This window comes from Pleurodeles waltl, chromosome 1_2, assembly GCF_031143425.1.
Source record: "Pleurodeles waltl isolate 20211129_DDA chromosome 1_2, aPleWal1.hap1.20221129, whole genome shotgun sequence".
Lineage (NCBI taxonomy): Eukaryota > Metazoa > Chordata > Amphibia > Caudata > Salamandridae > Pleurodeles > Pleurodeles waltl.
The window spans coordinates 931,460,304-931,483,926 of record NC_090437.1 but is presented as its reverse complement, the minus strand read 5'-3'; the positions used below and the strand labels follow the sequence as shown (position 1 = coordinate 931,483,926).

The 23,623-nt window shown below is 46.4% G+C and overlaps 1 protein-coding gene across 5 annotated transcripts in view; it reads left to right on the top strand.

Moving 5' to 3' along the window:
- Positions 1-23,623, top strand: part of ZDHHC2 (zinc finger DHHC-type palmitoyltransferase 2) — a 735,003-nt gene that overhangs the window by 197,040 nt on the left and 514,340 nt on the right. For all 5 annotated transcript variants that reach the window (XM_069200622.1, XM_069200616.1, XM_069200600.1 and 2 more), the window contains exon 4: positions 9,508-9,628. In XM_069200622.1, the coding sequence (XP_069056723.1) occupies positions 9,508-9,628 (121 nt within the window). The remainder of the gene's footprint in view (positions 1-9,507; positions 9,629-23,623) is intronic.

Genomic DNA, 23,623 nt, shown 5'->3' with positions numbered 1-23,623 from the left:
TACACAGATCAGCATCTGGTCTGTAATTTGTGTTTGTCTCCCGAACACAAAGAGGATACCTGCGAAGCCTGTCGAGCGTTTCGGTCGAGGAAAACGCTAAGAGACTGGAGAGCAAGAAGACTTCAAGTGGCGTCGGCTTGGAGGAAGAGGAAACCTTCTCCATCGCGGATTCGGACGAGGCCAAAACCGAACAGACTATGAAAACCGTGAGTAGAACACCCCTGGCCAAAACTCACAGAAAATACATAAAAGCCCAGGGGACGCCACTGCCAGCAGGCCATGGCTTAACCCAAAAATTAGGTGACCGGCCATCAGCACCGAAAAAGGGCACGCACGTGTTGAAGTCATCCGACTCCGGTCGTGATACCGGCACAGAACAGGCTCGACCCAGAGACACCGGGTCAGAGCAATCTCGACATCGAGAAACCGGCACCGGAAAAGATCGGCACGAGAAATCGGAACACCGAAAGCCAAAAAAGTGTCTTTGGAGCTGAAAAAGACGGTTGAAAAAGTTTAGATACCGAAACATCCGGCTTCGGAGCCGAAACCAAGTTCCTACACTGAGGAGCAGGGACTGTCCTCACAAATGCAAGGACAAAAATTTGGCCAGGAGTTAGAAGCTGGGGAGCCAGATTACACGCAAAGAAGGCTCCACATTCAAAAAGAGACAGGGAGAATAAGAACTCTCCCTCCAATCCGAATGAAAAGGAAACTTGCTTTCCAAGAGAAAGACAAACAGCCACAAGCAAAGGTGGCAAGGCAAGTAACTCTGCCACCATCACCACATCGCTCTCCCACTCCTTCCGTATCTAGTAAACAAATTGAGTCAAAACAAACTCAAACTCATACTGATAGCACCAACTTGGGCACGACAACCTTGGTACACAACACTACTAGACCTGTCAGTAGTGCCTCATATCAAACTGCCAAACAGACCAGATCTGTTAACTCAACACAAACAGCAGATCAGACACCCGAATCCAGCATCGCTCAATCTAGCAATTTGGCTCCTGAAATCTTAGAATTCGGACACCTAGACCTTACACAAGAATGCATGGAGGTCATAAAACAAGCTAGGAAACCAACCACAAGACATTGCTACGCAAATAAGTGGAAAAGATTTGTTTATTACTGCCATAACAATCAAATTCAACCATTACACGCATCTGCTAAAAACATCGTAAGCTACCTACTACACTTACAAAAGTCCAAGTTAGCTTTTTCATCCATTAAAATACATCTGACTGCAATTTTGGCTTATCTGCAAATTACGCACTCAACTTCATTATTCAGAATCCCAGTCATTAAAGCATTTATGGAGGGTCTGAAAAGGATTATCCCACCAAGAACACCACCAGTTCCTTCGTGGAACCTCAACATCGTATTAACACGACTCATGGGTCCACCATTTGAACCCATGCACTCATGTGAAATACAGTACTTAACATGGAAAGTAGCCTTTCTAATAGCTATCACATCTCTCAGAAGAGTAAGTGAAATACAGGCATTTACCATACAAGAACCCTTTATACAAATACACAAACATAAAGTTGTTCTACGCACAAATCCAAAATTCTTACATAAAGTCATTTCGCCGTTCCACTTAAATCAAACAGTGGAACTCCCAGTGTTCTTTCCAGACCCAGATTCTGTAGCTGAAAGGGCATTACATACATTAGACATCAAAAGGGCACTAATGTACTACATTGATAGAACCAAACAAATTCGCAAAACAAAACAATTGTTTGTTGCTTTCCAAAAACCTCATACAGAGAATCCAATATCCAAACAAGGCATTGCCAGATGGATAGTTAAATGTATTCAACCCTGTTATATAAAAGCAAAAAGAAAACTGCCTATTACACCAAAGGCACACTCCACTAGAAAGAAAGGTGCCACCATGGCTTTTCTAGGAAACATACCAATGACTGAAATCTGTAAGGCAGCCACATGGTCTACGCCTCATACATTTGCCAAGCATTACTGCGTGGATGTGTTAACAACACAACAAGCCACAGTAGGACAAGCAGTATTAAGAACATTATTTCAAACAACTTCAACCCCTACAGGCTAAACCACCGCTTTTGGGGAGATAACTGCTTACTAGTCTATGCACAGCATGTGTATCTGCAGCTACACATGCCATCGAACAGAAAATGTCACTTACCCAGTGTACATCTGTTCGTGGCATGAGACGCTGCAGATTCACATGCGCCCTCCCACCTCCCTGGGAGCCTGTAGCCGTTAGAAGTTGACAAAAAAAAAGAAAATAATAATTTTACTTGTACATTTGTAAATCTGTAAATATATCACTTTTAGTCACATTATGTACATACATACTTACTCCATTGCATGGGCACTATTACTATATACACAACTCCTACCTCACCCTCTGCGGGGAAAACAGTCTAAGATGGAGTCGACGCCCATGCGCAATGGAGCCGAAAGGGGAGGAGTCCCTCGACCTCGTGACTCGAAAAGACTTCTTCGAAGAAAAACAACATGTAACACTCCGAGCCCAACACTAGATGGCGGGATGTGCACAGCATGTGAATCTGCAACGTCTCATGCCACGAACAGATGTACACTGGGTAAGTGACATTTTCCATACACACACACACACACACACACACACATATATATATGTTCGATGGCATGTGTAGCTGCAGATACACATGCTGTGCACATCCCGCCATCTGGTGTTGGGCTCGGAGTGTTACAAGTTGTTTTTCTTCGAAGAAGTCTTTTCGAGTCACGAGACCGAGGGACTCCTCCCATTTCGACTCCATTGCGCATGGGCGTCGACTCCATCTTAGATTGTTTTTTTGCCGCCATCGGGTTCGGACGTGTTCCTTTTCGCTCCGTGTTTCGGGTCGGAAAGTTAGTTAGAATCTTGAAAAAATCGTCGGTATTGTTTGCGTTCGGTATCGGGTTAGTCACAACAGATCGACACCGACTTTTGAAGTGCTCCGGTGGCCCTTCGGGGTTTTTTCGATCACCCGTCGGGGCCTGGTCGGCCCGGCCACGTGTCTCTTCAAGGCTGATGGAACGGACCCCATTCCGCTTCTGCCCAAAATGCCATAACAAGTATCCATATACAGATCAGCATCTGGTCTGTAACTTGTGTTTGTCGCCGGAACACAAGGAAGATACTTGTGAAGCCTGTCGAGCGTTTCGGTCCAGGAAGACACTAAGAGACCGAAGAGCAAGAAGACTGCAGATGGTGTCGGCGCCGACAGGACAAGAGCGTTTCGAAGAGGAGGAAGAAACATTCTCCATCCAGGAATCGGACTCGGATGAGATCGATCCCGAGGAAACGCCGAAAATCGTGAGTAAGACGTCGAAACACAAAACTCACGAAAAAACCACTAAAGCCCAGGGGATGCCACCGCCAACAGGCCATGGCTTAACCCGAAAAATAGGTGACCGATCATCGGCACCGAAAAAGGGCACGCTGGGGGCAAAGTCATCCGACTCCGGTCGAGATACCGCCACACAGCAATCTCGGGCTCGAGATAGTGGCTCCGAGCAAGTTCGGCACCGAGATAGCGGCACCGAAATGGGTCGACACCGAGAGACCACGACGCCGAAAGTAAAGAAGGTTTCGTCGGAACCGAAAAAAAACAGCCGAAAAGGTTTCGACACCGAAACATCCGGCCTCGGAACCGAAAACAAGTTCCTACACTGAGGAACAAGGACTGTCCACACAAATGAAGACACATAGATTTGGACAGGAATTAGAAACAATAGAGCCAGACTACACAAAGAAGGCTCCATATCCAAAAAGAAACAGGGAAGATCAGTACTCTCCCTCCGATTAAAATGAAACGCAAGCTTGCCTTTCAAGAAAAAGACAAGCAGCCACAGGCAAAGGTGGCTAAACAAGTAACCCCGCCACCATCTCCACAATGCTCTCCGCAACCATCACCGGTAGCCACTCCACCAATGATGCAATCCCCAACTCATACAGGAATGAGTCAAGATGACCCTGACGCATGGGACCTTTATTATGCACCAGTGTCAGATAATAGTCCTGAATGTTATCCAGCTAGACCGTCGCCACCAGAGGATAGTACAGCTTACGCACAGGTGGTGTCGAGAGCAGCGGCATTTCATAATGTCAGCCTGCATGCTGAGCCCATTGAAGACGACTTTCTTTTTAACACACTGTCGTCCACACACAGCCACTATCAAAGTCTTCCTATGCTACCCGGAATGCTAAAACACTCCAAACAAGTGTTTGAAGAGCCTGTAAAAGGAAGGGCCATTACTCCAAGAGTGGAGAAAAAATATAAACCGCCACCAACAGACCCCGTGTACATCACACAACAGCTAACACCGGACTCAGTTGTAGTAGGGGCAGCGCGCAAAAGAGCGAACTCACATACTTCAGGAGATGCACCACCTCCAGATAAAGAAAGTAGGAAATTCGACGCAGCAGGCAAAAGGGTGGCGGCACAGGCAGCAAACCAGTGGTGTATTGCCAATTCACAGGCTTTGTTGGCCAGATACGACAGGGCCCATTGGGACGAAATGCAACACTTTATAGAACATTTGCCCAAGGAGTTCCAAAAGAGAGCGCAGCAGGTAGTAGAAGAATGACAGAGTATCTCCAACAATCAGATACGGTCAGCAATGGATGCTGCAGAGACAGCTGCTAGAACTGTCAACACAGCAGTAACAATAAGGAGACATGCATGGCTGCGTACATCAGGATTTAAACCAGAAATACAGCAAGCTGTGCTGAATATGCCATTCAACGGACAGCAGTTGTTTGGGCCGGAGGTGGACACTGCGATCGAAAAACTTAAAAAAGACACTGACACGGCCAAAGCCATGGGCGCACTCTACTCCCCACAGGGCAGAGGCACATTTCGAAAAACACAGTTTAGAGGGGGGTTTCGAGGACAAAGCACAGAACCCACAACCTCACAAACAAGACCCACTTACCAGAGCCAGTATCAGCGGGGAAGTTTTCGGGGACAATATAGAGGGGGACAATTCCAAAAGAATAGAGGAAAGTTCCAAAGTCCCAATACTCCTCAAAACAAGCAGTGACTTCCAAGTCACACATCCCCAACACATAACATCTGTTGGGGGGAGACTGACCAAATTTTACAAACATTGGGAGGAAATAACAACAGACACTTGGGTCCTAGCAATTATCCAGCATGGTTATTGCATAGAATTTCTCAAATTCCCTCTAAACGTCCCACCGAAAACACACAATATGTCAAAACAACATATAGATCTCCTAGGAGTAGAGGTTCAGGCATTGCTACTAAAAGAAGCAATAGAATTAGTACCAAAACACCAGAAAGGAACAGGAGTTTACTCTCTGTACTTTCTCATACCCAAAAAAGACAAAACTCTGAGACCTATATTAGATCTCCGAACATTAAATACCTACATCAAATCAGATCACTTTCACATGGTGACATTACAAGACGTAATCCCACTACTCAAACAACAAGACTACATGACAACACTAGACCTAAAGGATGCATATTTCCATATACCGATACATCCTTCACACAGAAAGTACTTAAGGTTTGTATTCCAAGGGATACATTACCAATTCAAAGTGTTGCCATTCGGAATAACAACTGTGCCAAGAGTTTTTACAAAGTGCCTCGCAGTCGTAGCTGCACATATCAGAAGGCAGCAAATACATGTGTTCCCGTACCTAGACGATTGGTTAATCAAAACCAACACGCTAGAAAAGTGTTCACAACACACAAAGTATGTCATAGAAACCCTCCACAAACTAGGTTTCTCAATCAACTACACAAAGTCACACCTTATACCGTGTCAAACACAGCAATACTTAGGGGCGACAATCAACACAGCAAAAGGGATTGCCACTCCAAGTCCACAAAGGGTTCAGGCATTTCACAATGTAATACAGGCCATGTATACAAAACAAAAAATACAAGTCAAAATGGTGATGAAACTCCTAGGCATGATGTCCTCATGCATAGCCATTGTCCCAAATGCAAGGTTGCACATGCGACCCTTACAACAGTGCCTAGCATCACAGTGGTCACAGGCACAGGGTCTACTTCTAGATCTGTTGTTGGTAGACCGCCACACATACACCTCGCTTCAATGGTGGAACACTATAAATTTAAACAAAGGGCGGCCTTTCCAAGACCCAGTGCCACAATATGTAATAACAACAGACGCCTCCATGATAGGGTGGGGAGCACACCTCAATCAATACAGCATCCAAGGACAATGGGACACTCACCAAAATCAGTTTCACATAAATCACTTAGAACTATTGGCAGTATTTCTAGCGCTCAAAGCATTTCAACCCATAATAAGCCACAAACACATTCTTGTCAAGACAGACAACATGACAACGATGTATTACCTAAACAAACAGGGAGGGACACACTCAACACAGTTGTGTCTCCTGGCACAGAGAATATGGCATTGAGCGATTCACAACCACATTCGTCTAATAGCTCAATTTATTCCAGGAATTCAGAATCAGTTAGCAGACAATCTCTCTCGGGATCACCAACAGATCCACGAATGGGAGATTCACCCCCAAATACTGAATACTTACTTCCAGAGTTGGGGAACACCACAAATAGATCTATTTGCAACAAAGGAAAACGCAAAATGCCAAAACTTCGCATCCAGGTACCCACAAGATCAGTCTCAGGGCAATGCGTTATGGATGAGCTGGTCAGGGATATTTGCTTACGCTTTTCCCCCTCTCCCACTCCTTCCATATCTAGTAAACAAGTTGAGTCAAAACAAACTCAAACTCATACTAATAGCGCCAACATGGGCAAGACAACCTTGGTACACAACACTACTAGACCTCTCAGTAGTGCCTCATGTCAAACTACCAAACAGACCAGATCTGTTAACGCAACACAAACAACAGATCAGACACCCAAATCCAGCATCGCTGAATCTAGCAATCTGGCTCCTGAAGTCCTAGAGTTCGGACACTTAGACCTTACACATGAATGTATGGAGGTCATAAAACAAGCTAGGAAACCTAACACTAGACATTGCTATGCAAATAAGTGGAAAAGATTTGTTTATTACTGCCATAATAATCAAATTCAACCCTTACACGCATCTGCCAAAGACATCGTAGGATACTTACTACATTTGCAGAAGTCAAAGCTAGCTTTTTCTTCCATTAAGATACATCTTACAGCAATTTCAGCTTACCTGCAAATTACGCACTCAACTTCTCTATTTAGGATACCAGTCATAAAAGCATTTATGGAAGGTCTAAAGAGAATTATACCACCAAGAACACCACTAGTTCCTTCATGGAACCTCAACATTGTCTTAACACGACTCATGGGTCCACCTTTTGAGCCCATGCACTCTTGTGAAATGCAATACTTAACATGGAAAGTTGCATTTTTAATTGCCATCACATCTTTAAGAAGAGTAAGTGAGATTCAAGCATTTACCATACAAGAACCATTTATTCAAATACACAAGCATAAAGTAGTTCTACGGACAAATCCTAAATTTTTACCAAAAGTCATATCACGTTCCACTTAAATCAAACAGTAGAATTACCAGTGTTCTTCCCACAGCCAGACTCTGTAGCTGAAAGAGCACTACATACATTAGACATCAAAAGAGCGTTAATGTACTACATTGACAGAACAAAACTAATTCGAAAAACAAAGCAACTATTTATTGCTTTCCAATAACCTCATACAGGAAATCCAATTTCTAAACAAGGCATTGCTAGATGGATAGTGAAGTGCATTCAAACCTGTTATCTTAAAGCAAAAAGAGAACTGCCTATTACACCAAAGGCACACTCAACTAGAAAGAAAGGTGCTACCATGGCCTTTCTAGGAAATATTCCAATGACTGAAATATGTAAGGCAGCTACATGGTCTACGCCTCATACATTTAGCAAACACTACTGTGTAGATGTACTAACGGCACAACAAGCCACAGTAGGCCAAGCAGTACTACGAACATTGTTTCAAACAACTTCAACTCCTACAGGCTGAACCACCGCTTTTGGGGAGATAACTGCTTACTAGTCTATGCAAAGCATGTGTATCTGCAGCTACACATGCCATCGAACGGAAAATGTCACTTACCCAGTGTACATCTGTTCGTGGCATGAGATGCTGCAGATTCACATGCGCCCACCCGCCTCCCCGGGAGCCTGTAGCCGTTTAGAAGTTGATCTTGAACATCTGTATATTTGTAAATATATTACTTTAAACTACATTATGTACATTACTCCATTGCATGGGCACTATTACTAGCATACACAACTCCTACCTCACCCTCTGCGTGAGAAAACAATCTAAGATGGAGTCGACGCCCATGCGCAATGGAGTCGAAATGGGAGGAGTCCCTCAGTCTCGTGACTCGAAAAGACTTCTTCGAAGAAAAACAACTTGTAACACTCCGAGCCCAACACCAGATGGCGGGATGTGCACAGCATGTGAATCTGCAGCGACTAATGCCACGAACAGATGTACACTGGGTAAGTGACATTTTCCATATATATATATATATATATATATATATTTCAAAACAAAACAGTCTTTAAAGAAAGGCACTCTGGCTGCTGGTGCCGGTGTGAGGGTTAAGACCACGACCCTCATTATATCATCAACAAGGAAAGAGACACGGCACTCCCGAAGAATTCACTAGCAAGTTGATTTAATGAAAGGCAGCAATGCTCAGGCAACATAAATCAGACTCCATGACGCGTTTCAACATCTCGTCTTTTTCAAATGGTTTTCAGTCTCTCTCCATGCTGTTGTAAGTTACCTGCCTTTTCAGGGCACAGAGGCATTCTGGGATTTATACCTTCGTGTCCCACACCTGGGAACTGAAGCATTCTGTGAGCATTTTGAAATGCAAAACAGGTGGCACGAATCACGTCAGTGCAGTGACAAATAATTATGTAGATTGTATTGTTAATCCTCACGATGCCAGTAGGAATGTTAATTATTTCAATAGCTAAACTCACCGCAATCAAACGTTCGTGCATATAGTACAATGCCTGCAATGTTCTTCACAGTAATCCATTTCGTGTTTTACTTAGCCTCTGTGCACAATAACTGTTGACATTGAAGTACTGAATCTCCGGACCCTATATATACTTCAAAGGGTCGCAGGTGTGGGACACGAAGGTATAAATCCCAGAATGCCTCTGCGCCCTGAAAAGGCAGGTAACTTACAACAGCTGATATGGTCAGACTGCATGACTTTAATGTACTTCTCTTCTACAGTTGTGTGTTTGCTGTAAAGGCCATGCTTTGTACTCTGTAGAGATCAGGTAACCAGTTGAACAATTGTTTCTGCTCTTGAAGAAGAGAAAGCTAAATTGATGGTCTCTGGCCAGAGTATTATGTTGCCGAGTTTTCACATTCAAATGCTAATTATTTAATGCTAACCGACAACTTCTTCTTGGATCTAGAGCTAAGCGAGCCAATACAAATGTAATTATCGGGTATTCTGCCAATTACTTTCTCTTTTTTATTCTAGTTCCACCTGTCATATTCAGACAAAGAGCTGCTGGAACGAGAGCCACGGGGCGAATCCCAACAAGAGGTTCTGAGGCGAGCTGCCAAAGATCTTCCGGTCTACACAAGGACAATGTCAGGAGGTAAACAGTGACATTTTAAATTTAGCACACACCACTTTATGGTCAGTTAAATATCAATACTTATTATTTCCTCGTATAATGCTAATTGAGTACATAATGATATCACCATTGAAATCATCACAATCAATATTGTTTGTTACCTGTGATGACTTTGGGTTTGAAAACCCTGGGTAAAAAGTAGAGTGCCTAGGTCCCATAATAATAATACATTATGCTGTCATGCTGAACATAACCATTGCACTCATTACTAGTACTAACTTGTTAATAGTTAGAATTATTTTTCTCTTTTCACTTGAATGCAATAAAGAAATCCCACTAAATGTGTAGTCAATTTTATTGTCAGGGCCACTGGAATTATATTATTCTGTGGCCATGGCAATTTTCGCATAATTATGTATTTGGTGCATTCCATGTAATCCATCATCTGCTGCATAATCTGCAGATTTTAACAAGAAAATGGGTTTCTACCGCAAACGGATCAAAAGTTAAAAAAAATATAACGACTCGGATTCCTGCGCACTGGAACGCTTTTTGCAAAATGTGACTGGTGATATTTAAGTTGCTTAATATTGTGTTTGTGCGTTATGTTGTTATTAATAATGTAAAACTTTATTACCAGGCACTATTACGAGGTATAAACATGACAAAATGATGAAGTAATACAATCGCCAAATGTGCCATTTTATGCTGCATAATTTGCATTTTCTTGCCTTATAATTTGTTCAGCCCTGGATAACTTGGTCCTCTTCTACCACATAATTCCAGTGGCCCTGATGAATTAATTAATGCCACACCCATTGCAATGTAATTCTGCTTTACTTAGCATTTAGTACACCACATCTCTAGCAGAGGAAATCCCCCTACTGCAGTGTAGTCTAAAAGCTTTAAAAATTGCCAATAGCTAATCGTGAAATGTCCTTGGAAATTAATGTATGCCCTGTTAATTGACATCCACTGAACATATCCATTTCTAACCTATGCTAGTGACACTTTGTCCCAGGGTGCAACATTCTGCTAAACATTATTACCTTCATTTCCAGTACTGCTTGACAGTACCACCCGGAATAGTCGAAATCAATGTAAAGTACCCAGACTTCGTGATTAACATGAATCACAGAGCTTTGATATTCCAATCGGGTCTTAACATCTGATAGCCTTTATGGTTTTAAATCAATGTATGCAGGGCTGCTTATTCATATTTTCAAATTCCTAAATCCACTGACATGGTCATGAGAATTAACATATCGAAAAATGGAAATGACGAGTCTCCATCTTGCTTCCAAAAAGTCTCCCAAAATATGTATATTCACATTCAACTCCCTTCACTCCTTGTGATCGTTTCTCTGTCATAAATGCTTATATTCCAAAAGTGTGTGTATATAGCAGAGTATTTAGTTACGGTTGAGTGTAGCAGCATAGTGCAAATCACAGGATTGCAGACCAATACACCATCACCAATTCTTGAGTCAAAGAATATCAAACAGTGTTCTGTACTGTAGGACTACGAGGCTGGTATTCTGTTTTTGTCATAAGTAAGAAATTGTTCTGATGAATATTGGTGAAGTATTTCTCACTGTGTTGGATTTTTGTTAGGCCACTGCTGTCATACTTGTCACACTGCCAGCAGCCTTCAACAAACTGAACTTGGCCATTTCCTCTAAACCTTCATGAATCTACAGCTTGAGGCACTCAGACACTTCTTGACAAACTGCACCCATCAAATCATGCTGTCCAGATTCCTTCTAATTACTAGCAGAATCATGAGAGGGGTTCCACATGGCTCAGCACTACAGAAATGTTTATAACTATGTTAAGAGGGAAAGGGAAGGTTTGTGGCAAAATAGATGTGTATGGGGATGGAGAGTCTTAATACTACCATCAGATTCCTTCTCTTGCCTTAAACAAAGTAGTGTTAGCCTCTTCTTGACATCCCAAGCATGCTTTCATGTTATTTTTGTATGTTCTGTCTAGATGGTCAAAATATGTTTGTCTCTCATCTTATTTTAATGTGAATGAATACGCAACCAGCAAGACATGATAACAGCTCATATAACACACAATGGTCTAACCTCAAGCTCATCTACACAGCCTATTATTGATTTGGAAGGTAACCAGCTTTTGTATGGAAATGAGGCTTGGTCATCAAGCACACTTCTGTAGACTTTTCTCTACTTTGCTCACACTACCTTGACAAAGTCCCTCTTCAGGTTTTGTTGCCAAACCAAACCAATGAAAATCACTGCTACCAGCTCAAGAGTGCACTGTCGGTTACATAAACAAGGTTGTCAGAAACTATTTTCTGAATGCCTAAGGATTGTGCTATTCAGACAGTAGCATCTCTGATACACTCATCGTCTCCAGCCACAGCAATGCTGACCCCAGAATGGCTGATTTGAAGGCAGGATGCATGCAAATCCGACTCTCTATATCCATGAAGATTCCACTCTGCTGTTCCTTCTAGAAAACCTCAAAAGGACAGCAGGGCAAGCCCAACGCTCCTTTTCACATTGGAATTCAATTGGGGTCTGGCCCCACCCAGAAATATTTCTCCCTTTCATTCTCCCTTTGTCTCTCTGTCTCTTTCTCGCTCTGTCCCTTACTATCTCTGTCCCTTACTCTCTCTCTCTCAAAGCACCAGGCCAGTTCACATCAATGACTAGCAGGCATATGCCAGTCTATGCTCCCAAGACCTGCTTGCAACAATCAAGGTAAGCCTTAGTAATAAAAAATGCAAAACTTTGCACACCATACTTTAAGCATCACAGAATCCTTCATCCTGTGTCTACCAATTGGTTTGAAGGCAGTAAGTGGTCATTACCAGAATACATAATTTACCCTCAGTCTTCCTTTTAAATACATGTGAGGCTTCACTTACAGCTTCATCCTTTTGTTAGCACATAAAGTACATCCCATCCTTGTTGCCAAACTATGTCATGGCCTGACGTGACTCTCAGGTGTACATCGAAAGGAGTCAGGTCTCGGTTCAGGCCCATCTGGTTCTCTTTATTCAGCAAGCACAGTGGTATTGATACACAACTAGGAGCAGACGTTCCCAGTGCATTATATGCCTTCAACTGCCACTTCAGCACCCTAAATACATAGCATATCCATGGTTTATGACATTTCAGAGAGTCGAGCTATTCTGGCAGAAACAGGGAGTGTATCTGTAGGGTACAATTAAGGTCACAGTCTTAGGCCTGTTATGAAAACACATTAAGGTACCAGGAAAAAGGGCAGATGGCTGGTTGAACTTCTGGATGAGAATTAGTTGTTCTTCAGTGATTATACCAATATTCTTTACTTTGCCCTTGGATGGGGATGTCAAACATTTGTTTGATGGTAATCGCTTATTTCAACTTTCAACTGATCATGCCAGTGTAGACTGCCATTCCAGGTGCTTCCAACTAGATGATGAGGACTGCCAAAGAAATGTCTCAGTTGCTTCTCACCTTACATCTGGGGAGGGTGTGTAAGAAAGTGCCCTTTGTGGCTTGATTAGCTCCAGTTTTTGAACTGATGTTGCAGGTTATTTGACTCTGTGCACTGGGACTCTGCTATTCAGGCCCCTTTGCATGTGCTCTGATCCCCATAATATTATAAAGTTGGCTAACTCCAAATAGGCATATTTAACTTCTTTATAAGAACATATTATATGGTGTAGTAATACAGCCGTGGCACTGAAAGTTAAATGTCACCTGTGGACTGCAGCACTAAGGGCCAGATGTAGCAAAGGGTTTTTCCCATTCTGTGTCAATGGGAAAATGTGTTCGTACAAATGGCCCTAAGTGTGTCATTCTCTAGTGTGACTGAGAAAATATGGCTTCAGGCCTACAAGTGTAGCCTTACTCCTGAAATTTAAACCTGCAGTTTGGCCTGACAAACAAACACTTTTTCTTCAAAGAAATATATCCCTTATAAAAGTTAATAAGTCACTGCTATGTAGGCCAGGTAGCCTAAAACGTAGATTGCATGATATTTACAAGTGTAACATGTAGACATTTAGGGCCTGATTACGACTTCGGCAGAGTGGATTACTCCGGCCCAAATCTGCCGGATATCCCGCCCGCTGTATTACGAGTTCTATAGGATATAATGGACTAGTAATTTGGCAGCTGGGATATCCGTCACATTTGGGACGGAGCAATCCCTTCCACTGAAGGCGTAGTCAGGCCCTTCATGTTACCTTGTTCCTACACTGACGATGCCCCACAAGCTATTTTAACTATGGAAGGCTGTAGCTGCCCTGTAAGGAAATCTAGATTGCATATTTAAATAGAAGTCTGCTATCTAAGGTTTGGGACCAGCTAGAAAAGTAGTTCAGCCACTCTTTTTTAAAGTATTTATTATTTGACCAATTCAATGATGAAGTTGGGTTTATAATTAATATTTAGGGCAAGTAATGTTTAGAAAGTTACCTTTCATCCGTCTGAGTTTTCTGTAAATTAATTTGCTTTAACTCACAGACAGCTGCCCAGCTAGTGCTTGACCTTAATGAGATGTGAAAACTGCTCCCAGAACAGGTACAGTGGCCTAATTTTGGGGAGGTGTCTTTCATCCTCTTACAGTAAGACCTATTAGGGTGGACCCAGGAACTTCATTAACTTGTTATGGGGCCTACACTTGTACAATTTGTACAATCAAAGGTGTGACCTGGAGAAGGCAACCCTTTATTCCCCTATCCAGGCTGGCACCAACTCATTCCCCTGGCCACACCTGTGTGGGGGCAAAAGGCTCTACACAAGGGAGAAAGGGTTCCCCCATTTTGGATTTTGGGAGTAAGATGCACTGCTGGATTGTTTATAGTAGGGCAACCAGGAGCTATTGAGAAAGTAGGTAGGATTTTCCCTAGGAGCCAGTAGTCACACCCACCCACTAACTAGTACAAGTATAAATGTGGCACCCCCAAGGCACCCTCCTCAAAACACTTTCAGGACCTGTGGAAAAACAGAAGAACAGCACCTACTAGTTGAGACCTGTGAGGAGACCTAAAGGGCTAGACCTGCTCCCACTTGTATCCAGGACTAAAAAGAAGACTCTAAATGCGAGTTGGCTTAGCTTATGTGTGTCACAAGGACATACAGGCTGCAAAAGGCACTTTCACTAGCAACTGGACCTGCCTGGACACTGCTGTTGGCCTCTGCTGGAGGGGGTCGTGACCCCCAAGTGCTGTTCCTGTGGTCCTTGAACTCTCGGCTGTGTATAACTGGACTTCTCCTAACAACTCTGAAATGTTGGTACTTAAAAAATATTTGGATTTCCAGACATCTGAAGGACCAGAACTACCCCCCTAAGTTAATCCATCCAAAATGCTACTTCTGTGGGCTGAAGAAACAGGTTTCTCCACCTTGGAACTTCACAGCAGCAGCAAATTTGTTTCAGTTGACCATCGACGAGAAGGCATCCAGACTTGTGGAGCTCAATATTGGACATAGCCTACAACCTTGACCCTCTGGACAATTCTCAGTTCCGAAACAGAGACTAAAAGCCTGTTTTACAGTGTGGCAGAGGGGTTACTCCATCACAAATATGACGGATATCTTGTTCGCTGTATTACAAGTCCCATAGGATATCATGGAATTGTAATACGGCGGACGAGATATACGCCATATTTATGATGGAGTAACCCCTCTGCCGAACTCTAAATCAGGCCCTAAGCCTGAACATGGAAATATTGACTGGGCACAGGTGCCAAGGGCTGACATGTGTACTTCCCTGGGAGTAAAATTTGAAATGTCCCACTGTGAGCTTTTGCTGCCAAAACCAACAGCCTCACCAGGTCATCATCCAATGGCTATCTGACTTCAAGAGCGCTTCGTTAGATACAGCCTGCAACCTTGCCCTGCTGGAGCATTTCAAATTCCACTTCAAAGACTGTGGCCCTCATTATGAACTTGGCGGGAATCACCGCCGACCACTGTGCTGTCGGTGAACAAAAGACCTCCAGTGGCAGTGAACTGCACACTGCTGTATAATGAGGCCAAAAAGACAAATCTCCAAAAATCTTGCAACCTCCATCCACTGCCAAGGCCAATGACAGCGGAAAGGCAGTACACCCCACCCCGCCACCGCCATGCAGACAAATCCCCGCCCACCAAATAATGATGGACAACTCAACTTGGCAGACAGTGAATGTCGAACGACCATTGGCGGTACGGACCACAACGGCCATCAATGGGACCCGCCAAAAACAAATGCACACATTGGCAAGTTCGAAAACCACACATCTGACACACATCCACACATCCACACCCCACAATCCTTTGCAACGCCAATAGCACGACAGATATTGACAACATAACATGCATAAACTGAACTCGCATCACACAAGTCACACACGCAAATATCCTACCAAAACACATACATTGCTCAACCACCATCACAAGCCACACACCCAACCACACAACAGCACCCTCACCAATACACCCACAACACACACCATGGCACCTTCTCAGCACCCCCACTTCACAGACAGGGAGCTAAGGACCATGGTGGAAGAAATATTCAGGGTCAAGCCACAACTGTTCGGGGCACAGGTGCAGCAGACACCTGTGGCCAGGAAAATGGAGCTATGGCAGATGATTGTCAACAAAGTCAACGCAGTGGGAAACCATCTACACACAAGAGAGGGCATCAGGAAGAGATGGAATGACTTGCGGGGGAAGGTTCAGTCAATGGCATCTAGGCACAACATCGCCGTACAGAAAACTGGTGGTGGTCCCCCACCTCCTCCCATCGAATACACCAACTGGGAGGAGAATGTTCCGGCTATCCTGCATTCAGAGGGCCTCACCGGACTCACTGAAGGACTGAACTTGGGTAAGTCAACTACAATACCTTAACAGTCACCTCACCTAAAATACATGTATCACCCCCTCCCTCTCACTACCACCAGGACCCCATCCCCTACCCTGTCCACAACACCCACACACTCACATCCAAGTCCCCTGCATGCTCAAAATCCCCCAAACAAATCACCATCCAGCCACCTGTGCACAGTCACCTATCCCTGCATGGAATCCCAGTCATGCTACAGCACCCACAAAAAATGCATCTAAATGTACACAAAGGGACCTTGCATACCACTACATGGGAATTTAACCATCAGTTAGTGCTGACCAGTGCTGCAATTGACAAAAAAGTACAGGGCACCCACATCTCTATTCTCTCACACACAGGCACCACTACCCATGCCACCCGGATGGAGACGTCAAGGAGTGCCAGTCCTCCACCTGAAGATGGAGGCCCCACTCAGGAGAGTGCAGAGGGATGTCTGGCCACAGAGGAAATCCCTGGCCCACCCCACATCCCTGGACAGTCACCCTCCAGAAGCCCCACCCAGGACACCACTGACCCCCCTACCACTCAACCACCACCATCAGCTCTGGCCAAATGACCCCACACCAGTGTCACTAGGCCACGGACTGGCTGCCCACATGTACAGAGGCCAAAGTCTCCACCCACCAACAGGCAGGATGATGAAAGGCCAACTGCAAGTGGGACTGCCAGAACTGTGAAGGGGACACAGGCACAGGGGGCTAGGGCCAGTGGGAGGGCATCAGTGGCCCAGGGGTGGCCAAAGGATGTATGCAGCAGCCCAGGAGGTGATATCTGAGGTCCTGGGAGCATACCACCGTTCCCAGGACAGGATGGGCCAGATCCTGAGCCAGAGGACTCACAGGACATCAGCACCCCTACTCATGCATTCCAGCTGCACCTTTGTTAACGTGCCCTCAGACCCAGATATGCCACTGAAACACTCGCCAAGGCCAAGCACCAGGAAGGGACTCTGCCCTGAACTGTCTCCCTTGTGTGCCAATGAGCTACCTCGTTGACATGCCACTGCCATCTCACCATCTTCCAATGGCCAATGGACGATACCCCTGTGCAACCAACATCTGATCATATGTACCTGATTATGTTGTTACCATGTGCCCACTCCCTTTCACTGTCCCAACACTCATGTATATTTTGACATTTAATAAATACACCTGTGCACTAATATCTGTCCTTTATCAATATGAGAGATCAATTCTGAATGTGAATGCATTAGCTAGTTACCATCATAATGCCACTTTTATTGCAGGAGAGGATCCAACACACTGTAGTGTCTGAAGTATGTCACACTACATACCATTGCGTTCAACGGCATCTGCCACTTCAGTCATGATTTGCATTTTTACTGATAAAGGACACCACAATACTTATTACATAAGTCAGACTGAAGTAATGCAGTGCAGACATCAGCATCATAGAACAGTACCTGAGAGTCACTGGAAGTATAGCCAGATTAGCTGGGTCCTGGAGTTGATATTTTCCTACTCTTCTTCCTCACCATCACTCTCATCCCTCTTCTGAGGTTGCAGGGCTGGTTGGACAGCACCCTCCTCTTCCAGAAGTGGGATAGCTTTCCTCACAGCCAAGTTGTGCAGCATGCAGCAGGCCACCACTATCTTACACACCTTGTCAGGGACATAGCACAGGGATACTCCAGAGAGATGGAGGCAACACAATCTTGCTTTCAGGAGTCCTGTGGTGCGCTCTATCACCCTCCTAGTACGGCCATGGGTCTAATTATAATTCCTCCTTGCCGGAGCCATAGCATGTTGAGGTAGCCAGAATCCCCTGCAAAAGTGGGTGAAAGAGGACTTGAACACACACATTTTACTTGCATACAGCCTGCCTGTCAACTATGTAACTGATCCTGTGTGCTACACACTCACCTATTAGCCAAGCTCTGTCCCCCTGTAGTTGTCCCATCATGTGTGGTACACTGTTGTTTCTCAGGACAAGTGAATCATGGACTGATTCTGGGAACCTTGCATTGACATGTGAAATGTATTGATCAGCAGTACACACTAATTGGACATTCATGGAGTGATAGCTCTTACGATTCTGATACACCTGTTCATTCACTATTGTGGGTATGAGGGCTATGTGGGTTCCATCAATGGCACCTATCACATGGGGGATATTAGCAAAGGCATAGATTCCAGATTTGATGGTGGTGGGATCAGCCCTTTGGGCAAACGACATAACTTTACAAGTGTTGAACGAATGCATCCAGGAAATTGGGCCGGATGTGGCTGAACATTGGCTGAGATACCCCTGCAGCCATGCCCACTGTTACTTGAAATGCGCCTGTAGCCAAAATATGGAGCAGATAGCACCTGCACAGTTGTAGGTATGGCATGCTGATTCTGATTGGCTGGCTTCAGAACAGGATACATTACTGCACAGAGGTCAAGGATTGTAGCTCGATTAAGTCGGTAAGTTATGATGATGTGACGTTCCTCCATGGTGGCTAGATCTACTAGGGGTCTGCAAACAGATGGGGCAGTCCCTCACCTCACCTCGCTCCACCTATGTGTGATGAAGGAACACATTTTGAACATCGACATACAGTTGCGTCACATGGTGTAACTATACTTTTCTACAATGGGACACGTAGGTAACGCACACAAACAGAAAGAATGAGGTAGTCCATCAGGCTAATGTGTGGTGAGGTTTCTCAGTCATAATAGCATCACAGTGTAGACACACTTCCAACTATGAGTACATGTGGGGGACCAGTATTCATGTCAGTAATCGACGAGGGGGGGGGTGAATGGGGCCATGGATGAGGACCCCGGCCAGTCTACGGATACTTGGTGAAAGCAAAATGGCAGCCTCCTGCCATCCAGGTATTGTAGTGTGGAAGTGACTTAGGGCCTCATTCCGACCCTGGCGGTCCAAGACCGCCAGGGCCGGGGGCAACGGAAGCACCGCCAACAGGCTGGCGGTGCTTCATTGCCCATTCTGACCGCAGCGGTAAAGCCGCGGTCAGAAAAGGGGATCCGGCGGTTTCCCGCCGGAATACCCCTGGCTGGGCTGAATCTCCATGGCGGCGCTGCAAGCAGCGCCGCTATGGAGATTCCAACCCCCTTCCCGCCACCCTGTTTCTGGCGGTTTTTACCGCCAGGAACAGGATGGCGGGAACGGGTGTCGTGGGGCCCCTGGGGGCCCCTGCACTGCCCATGCCACTGGCATGGGCAGTGCAGGGGCCCCCTAACAGGGCCCCAGCAAGATTTTCACTGTCTGCATTGCAGACAGTGAAAATCGCGACGGGTGCAACTGCACCCGTCGCACCCCTGCAACACCGCCGGCTCCATTCGGAGCCGGCTTCAATGTTGCAGGGCCTTTCCCGCTGGGCCGGCGGGCGCTCCTTTGGCGGGCGCCCGCCGGCCCAGCGGGAAAGCCAGAATGGCCTCCGCGGTGAGCGGCCAAATGGCGGCGTAAGTTTGGTGGGCGGAGACCGCCGCCCGCCAAACTTAGAATGACCCCCTTAATTCTGCTGGCGTTAGTTGTCATGGCGGTAGGCGGTGTTCACCGCCGTACACCTGATCATTGGATTACATGGTAGTGAATGGGGAACCTGGGCCAATCATAATCGCCACCGGCAGTGACGGTGCACACCACCGTGGTATCTACCGCCATTTTGACAGACCCTTGACTCCTGCATTGCGTGAAGGGTAGAACTCCACTTGGTGTGCTGCTGTTGCTGCTGTGTCCTGACTCTGGTCCCTGAGATGGCGTGTGTGACAGGGGAACGGGCCCTGGCCTTCACCACAGGTGGACGGGGTCCTACCCCTGTATGCAAAGTTACATGGGCGACCAGAGGAGCAGGTGAGTTGCTATCTTTCCTGCTTAGATGTGTGTGATTGTGGCAGATGCCTGTATGCGTTTTTATTTGCTGTGTGAATGCTCAGCCATAGTGTGTCTGGCAGTTTCTGCTTGTTATTTGTTTATTTGCAAGTCTTCATGGGCCATGTCAGTATGAACGGGCATGGCATTTGTGTAGGGAGCACCCACACTGACATCTGTTTCTTTACTCTGTGTGTCCCATGCAGGTCAGCACCCATCGGAAGAGGGGACTTTGGCAAGTCATCATCAAGGAAGTGCGGACCCTGGGGTCTACAACTGGCAGAGCACCCACTGCAGGAAGCGGTGGGAGGACCTGAGGCGTTGGGCCAGTAAGAACGGAGAGTCAAAGCTGGGGTAGTCCTCCCAACGAGGAAAGGGTGCCCGTCGGACCATGAACACCTAATGGCCCACATTCTGGCGGTGGCCTATCCGGATTTGGATGGACTTTTGAAGGCAGCACAGCAGCCACAAGGGGGTGAGTACCAACACTTTTGTGATGCCACTATGATGAATGTAGTTAGAAGCTAAGGGTTGCATGCATTGTAGTGCCAGGGACATAGACAGTTGTGTCCCTGCAGTCCTGCCACCCTCCATGTCTGTGGGATAGTGTCTTAGCTAGTTTTGGCAGGGTCTGTAGGCCTGTGAGGGGTCCCCTTTTTGTAATATTGTATTAAATGTAGCCTTGTGAACTTGTAGATGTGTTGGCCTGGTATAGACTCTCATGGGTTCACTTCAGTGTAGTGGTTCAGGATGGTAATGTAGTGTATTCTGGGGTCATGCCTACTAGTCAGGGACACATTCATAATGTGTGTTGTTTCTGCTGAGGGTTAGTGCCTGGGCTGGGTGGGAGTGTATGCGTCCCAAAATGTACATATTTCCAGGAACTGACATACTTCTGTCTTGTTTTGTTTCTCCACCCTTGTGCTCTTGTGTTCCTGTGTACATTAGCATCATCTGGCGAGGGAGCTGAGGCACTAGCGAGTGGGGATGCAGCTGCCCACGGTTCCAAGGAGGCAGATTCAAGCGAGCAACGCCAAGGGGACCAGTGGGTTGGAGGGTGAGGGGAGAACCACTTGGGAGGCAACTACCACTGGAGGTAGTGACTCTGATACCTCCTCCGATAGCAGCTCCCTGGTGGTGGCAGACCCTACTGGGCCCACCCATTCTTTGTCATCTTCCGCCACCCCCCATACCATCACCGCCCTCACAGATGCTCCCCACCGAGTTGCCCGTTCCCGCTCACCCAGGAGGGTGGGCGTCTCCTTTGCCCGAGGCACCTCATCTCCTGCCCCAGTCAGCCCTGCTGCCCTCACGGAGGAGGCTATTGACCTCCTGGGAACCATCTCTGTAGGGCAGACAACCACCGTGAATGCCATCCAGGAGATAGCATCCCAGATGCAGCAATGCAATGCGTACCTGGAATGTCTTGCCTACAGAGATCTTTTCAGGCTCTTGCCTCCTCTTTGACGGCAGCCAGAGTCCCTGGTCTTTCCGTCCCCCCTCCCTCCACCTCTACCCTTCCAGCACCCCACATACAGACAGCAATGCACACAGATCAACACACAAGAAACACACTGAAAAAAACAAGCACCACACTTCCCTCCACAGGCATGCACACACCCAACATACCAAGGCACACACAACAACATCCACCTCCTCCACTGTGTCAGCCTCCCCCTCTTCCCTGTCTGTCACCTCACCATGCACACCCACATGCACTGCATCCTCAGTCACTGCTGCTGCCCCCATTCTTGCAGTCACCACACAAGCTGACATCCAAGCATGCACCCCAGACACTACACCTGCACTCACCACAACTACATTCATGTACATTTGCAGCACACTCACCAGACCTGCAGACACCCACACAACATCCATCTACACTGGCAGCCTGTCTTATCCCACTGTGTCCACCCCCCTCCTCCCAAAACTCTCAAACGTTCACAATCATCCACATAACACACATCCACCATACATAAGCATACTAAACAGGCACCTGCATCCACATCCAGCAAACCTAAGCCTCATACGACCACTCCCTCAACCTCCACTCCCAGACGTGGCTCAAGTTCCCCTCCAACTGCACCTAAGAAGCTTTTCCTCTCCCGTGTTGACCTGTTTGAACTCACTGGCCCACCCAGCCTTGTCCCTAAACGTTCCCATGCCCTAGCCCAGTCCACTCCTTCCTCGTCTAAGTCCGCACCAGTCTGCCCTTCCCATTCCCGTGTACCTTTCCCAGGGAGGAAGAAGCCCCGTGTTGCCCCAGGTCCCTCTGCCTGCCCCCGGTTCAGGCCCACTCCCCCTATTCCAAGGGCAAGCCAAACACCTCTCCACCTCCACCTCCTAAACCCAACCCCCCCTTTAAGACCAGAGTTCCCACCCCCTGCCCCTGTTCCCTGAAGTGCTGGCTGCCCCATTGATGCCCCCTTCCCACTAGAGTTTCCTTTAACATTGTAGGGGTCAAGTTTGGGCTATATTTGCCTTTCCAGGACTTTGCATTGGACTGGCCAGTGGCCTTATTTGGACATTCATGTTCTTTGTTGCAATTAAATTTGAGTGCCCAGCAGTGCTGTTGGCACAATATTGACCCGCTGTGCAACGTTTCACTGTGGGGGTGTGGGTTGCACAGATGTGTGCATTGGTGCAGGTATTTTTTGGCTTGTGTATTTTACAATTTGTTATGGTATGTATGGCTTGGGATGGTGAGAGGAGTTGGGAGTGTGTTGTGGTGTAGGTGGGGTGGGTGTGTGACTGTGCCCTTTCTTCCCATGTGTACTAGGCTGCGGTACTTACCATTGTTGTCTTCGTCGTCAGTCACAGTCCTGGAGGAATATGGCAAGGAGAAGCACTGGGATTATTTCCAACTCTCGCCCCATGTCTGCGTCAGCGTGTTCTGTGTATCTCCGGTGAGTGTTTCCCTTTATATGGGTCATTTCCGCCACACTTTGCCTGGAGGTGGTTCCCGTCCCAGAACTGATGGCGGTGTGGTGTTTCATTATTTGGTTGATGGGTAGGGCCTTTCCACCGGCCTGAAGGCAGCCTCCTTCGTCATCAGCGGGACTACAAAAATAGCGGTGTGTGGATTGACCGCTACCTGTTTCTCATGTGCTTCATTATTTGGCGGCCCAGACCGCCAGGCCGTTGGAGGTAGTTACCACCACCAACCGCGGTGCGGTGTTTCCTGCCATGTTCATAATAACCACCTAAGTCCCAATATAAAATCTGTGACTGGGATGGACCTGGTTGGTGTATTTGACCCACGCTCCTTTGCTGGCAGCCTGAAATCATGCCTAGGTCCAGGGTTACTGCAATCAT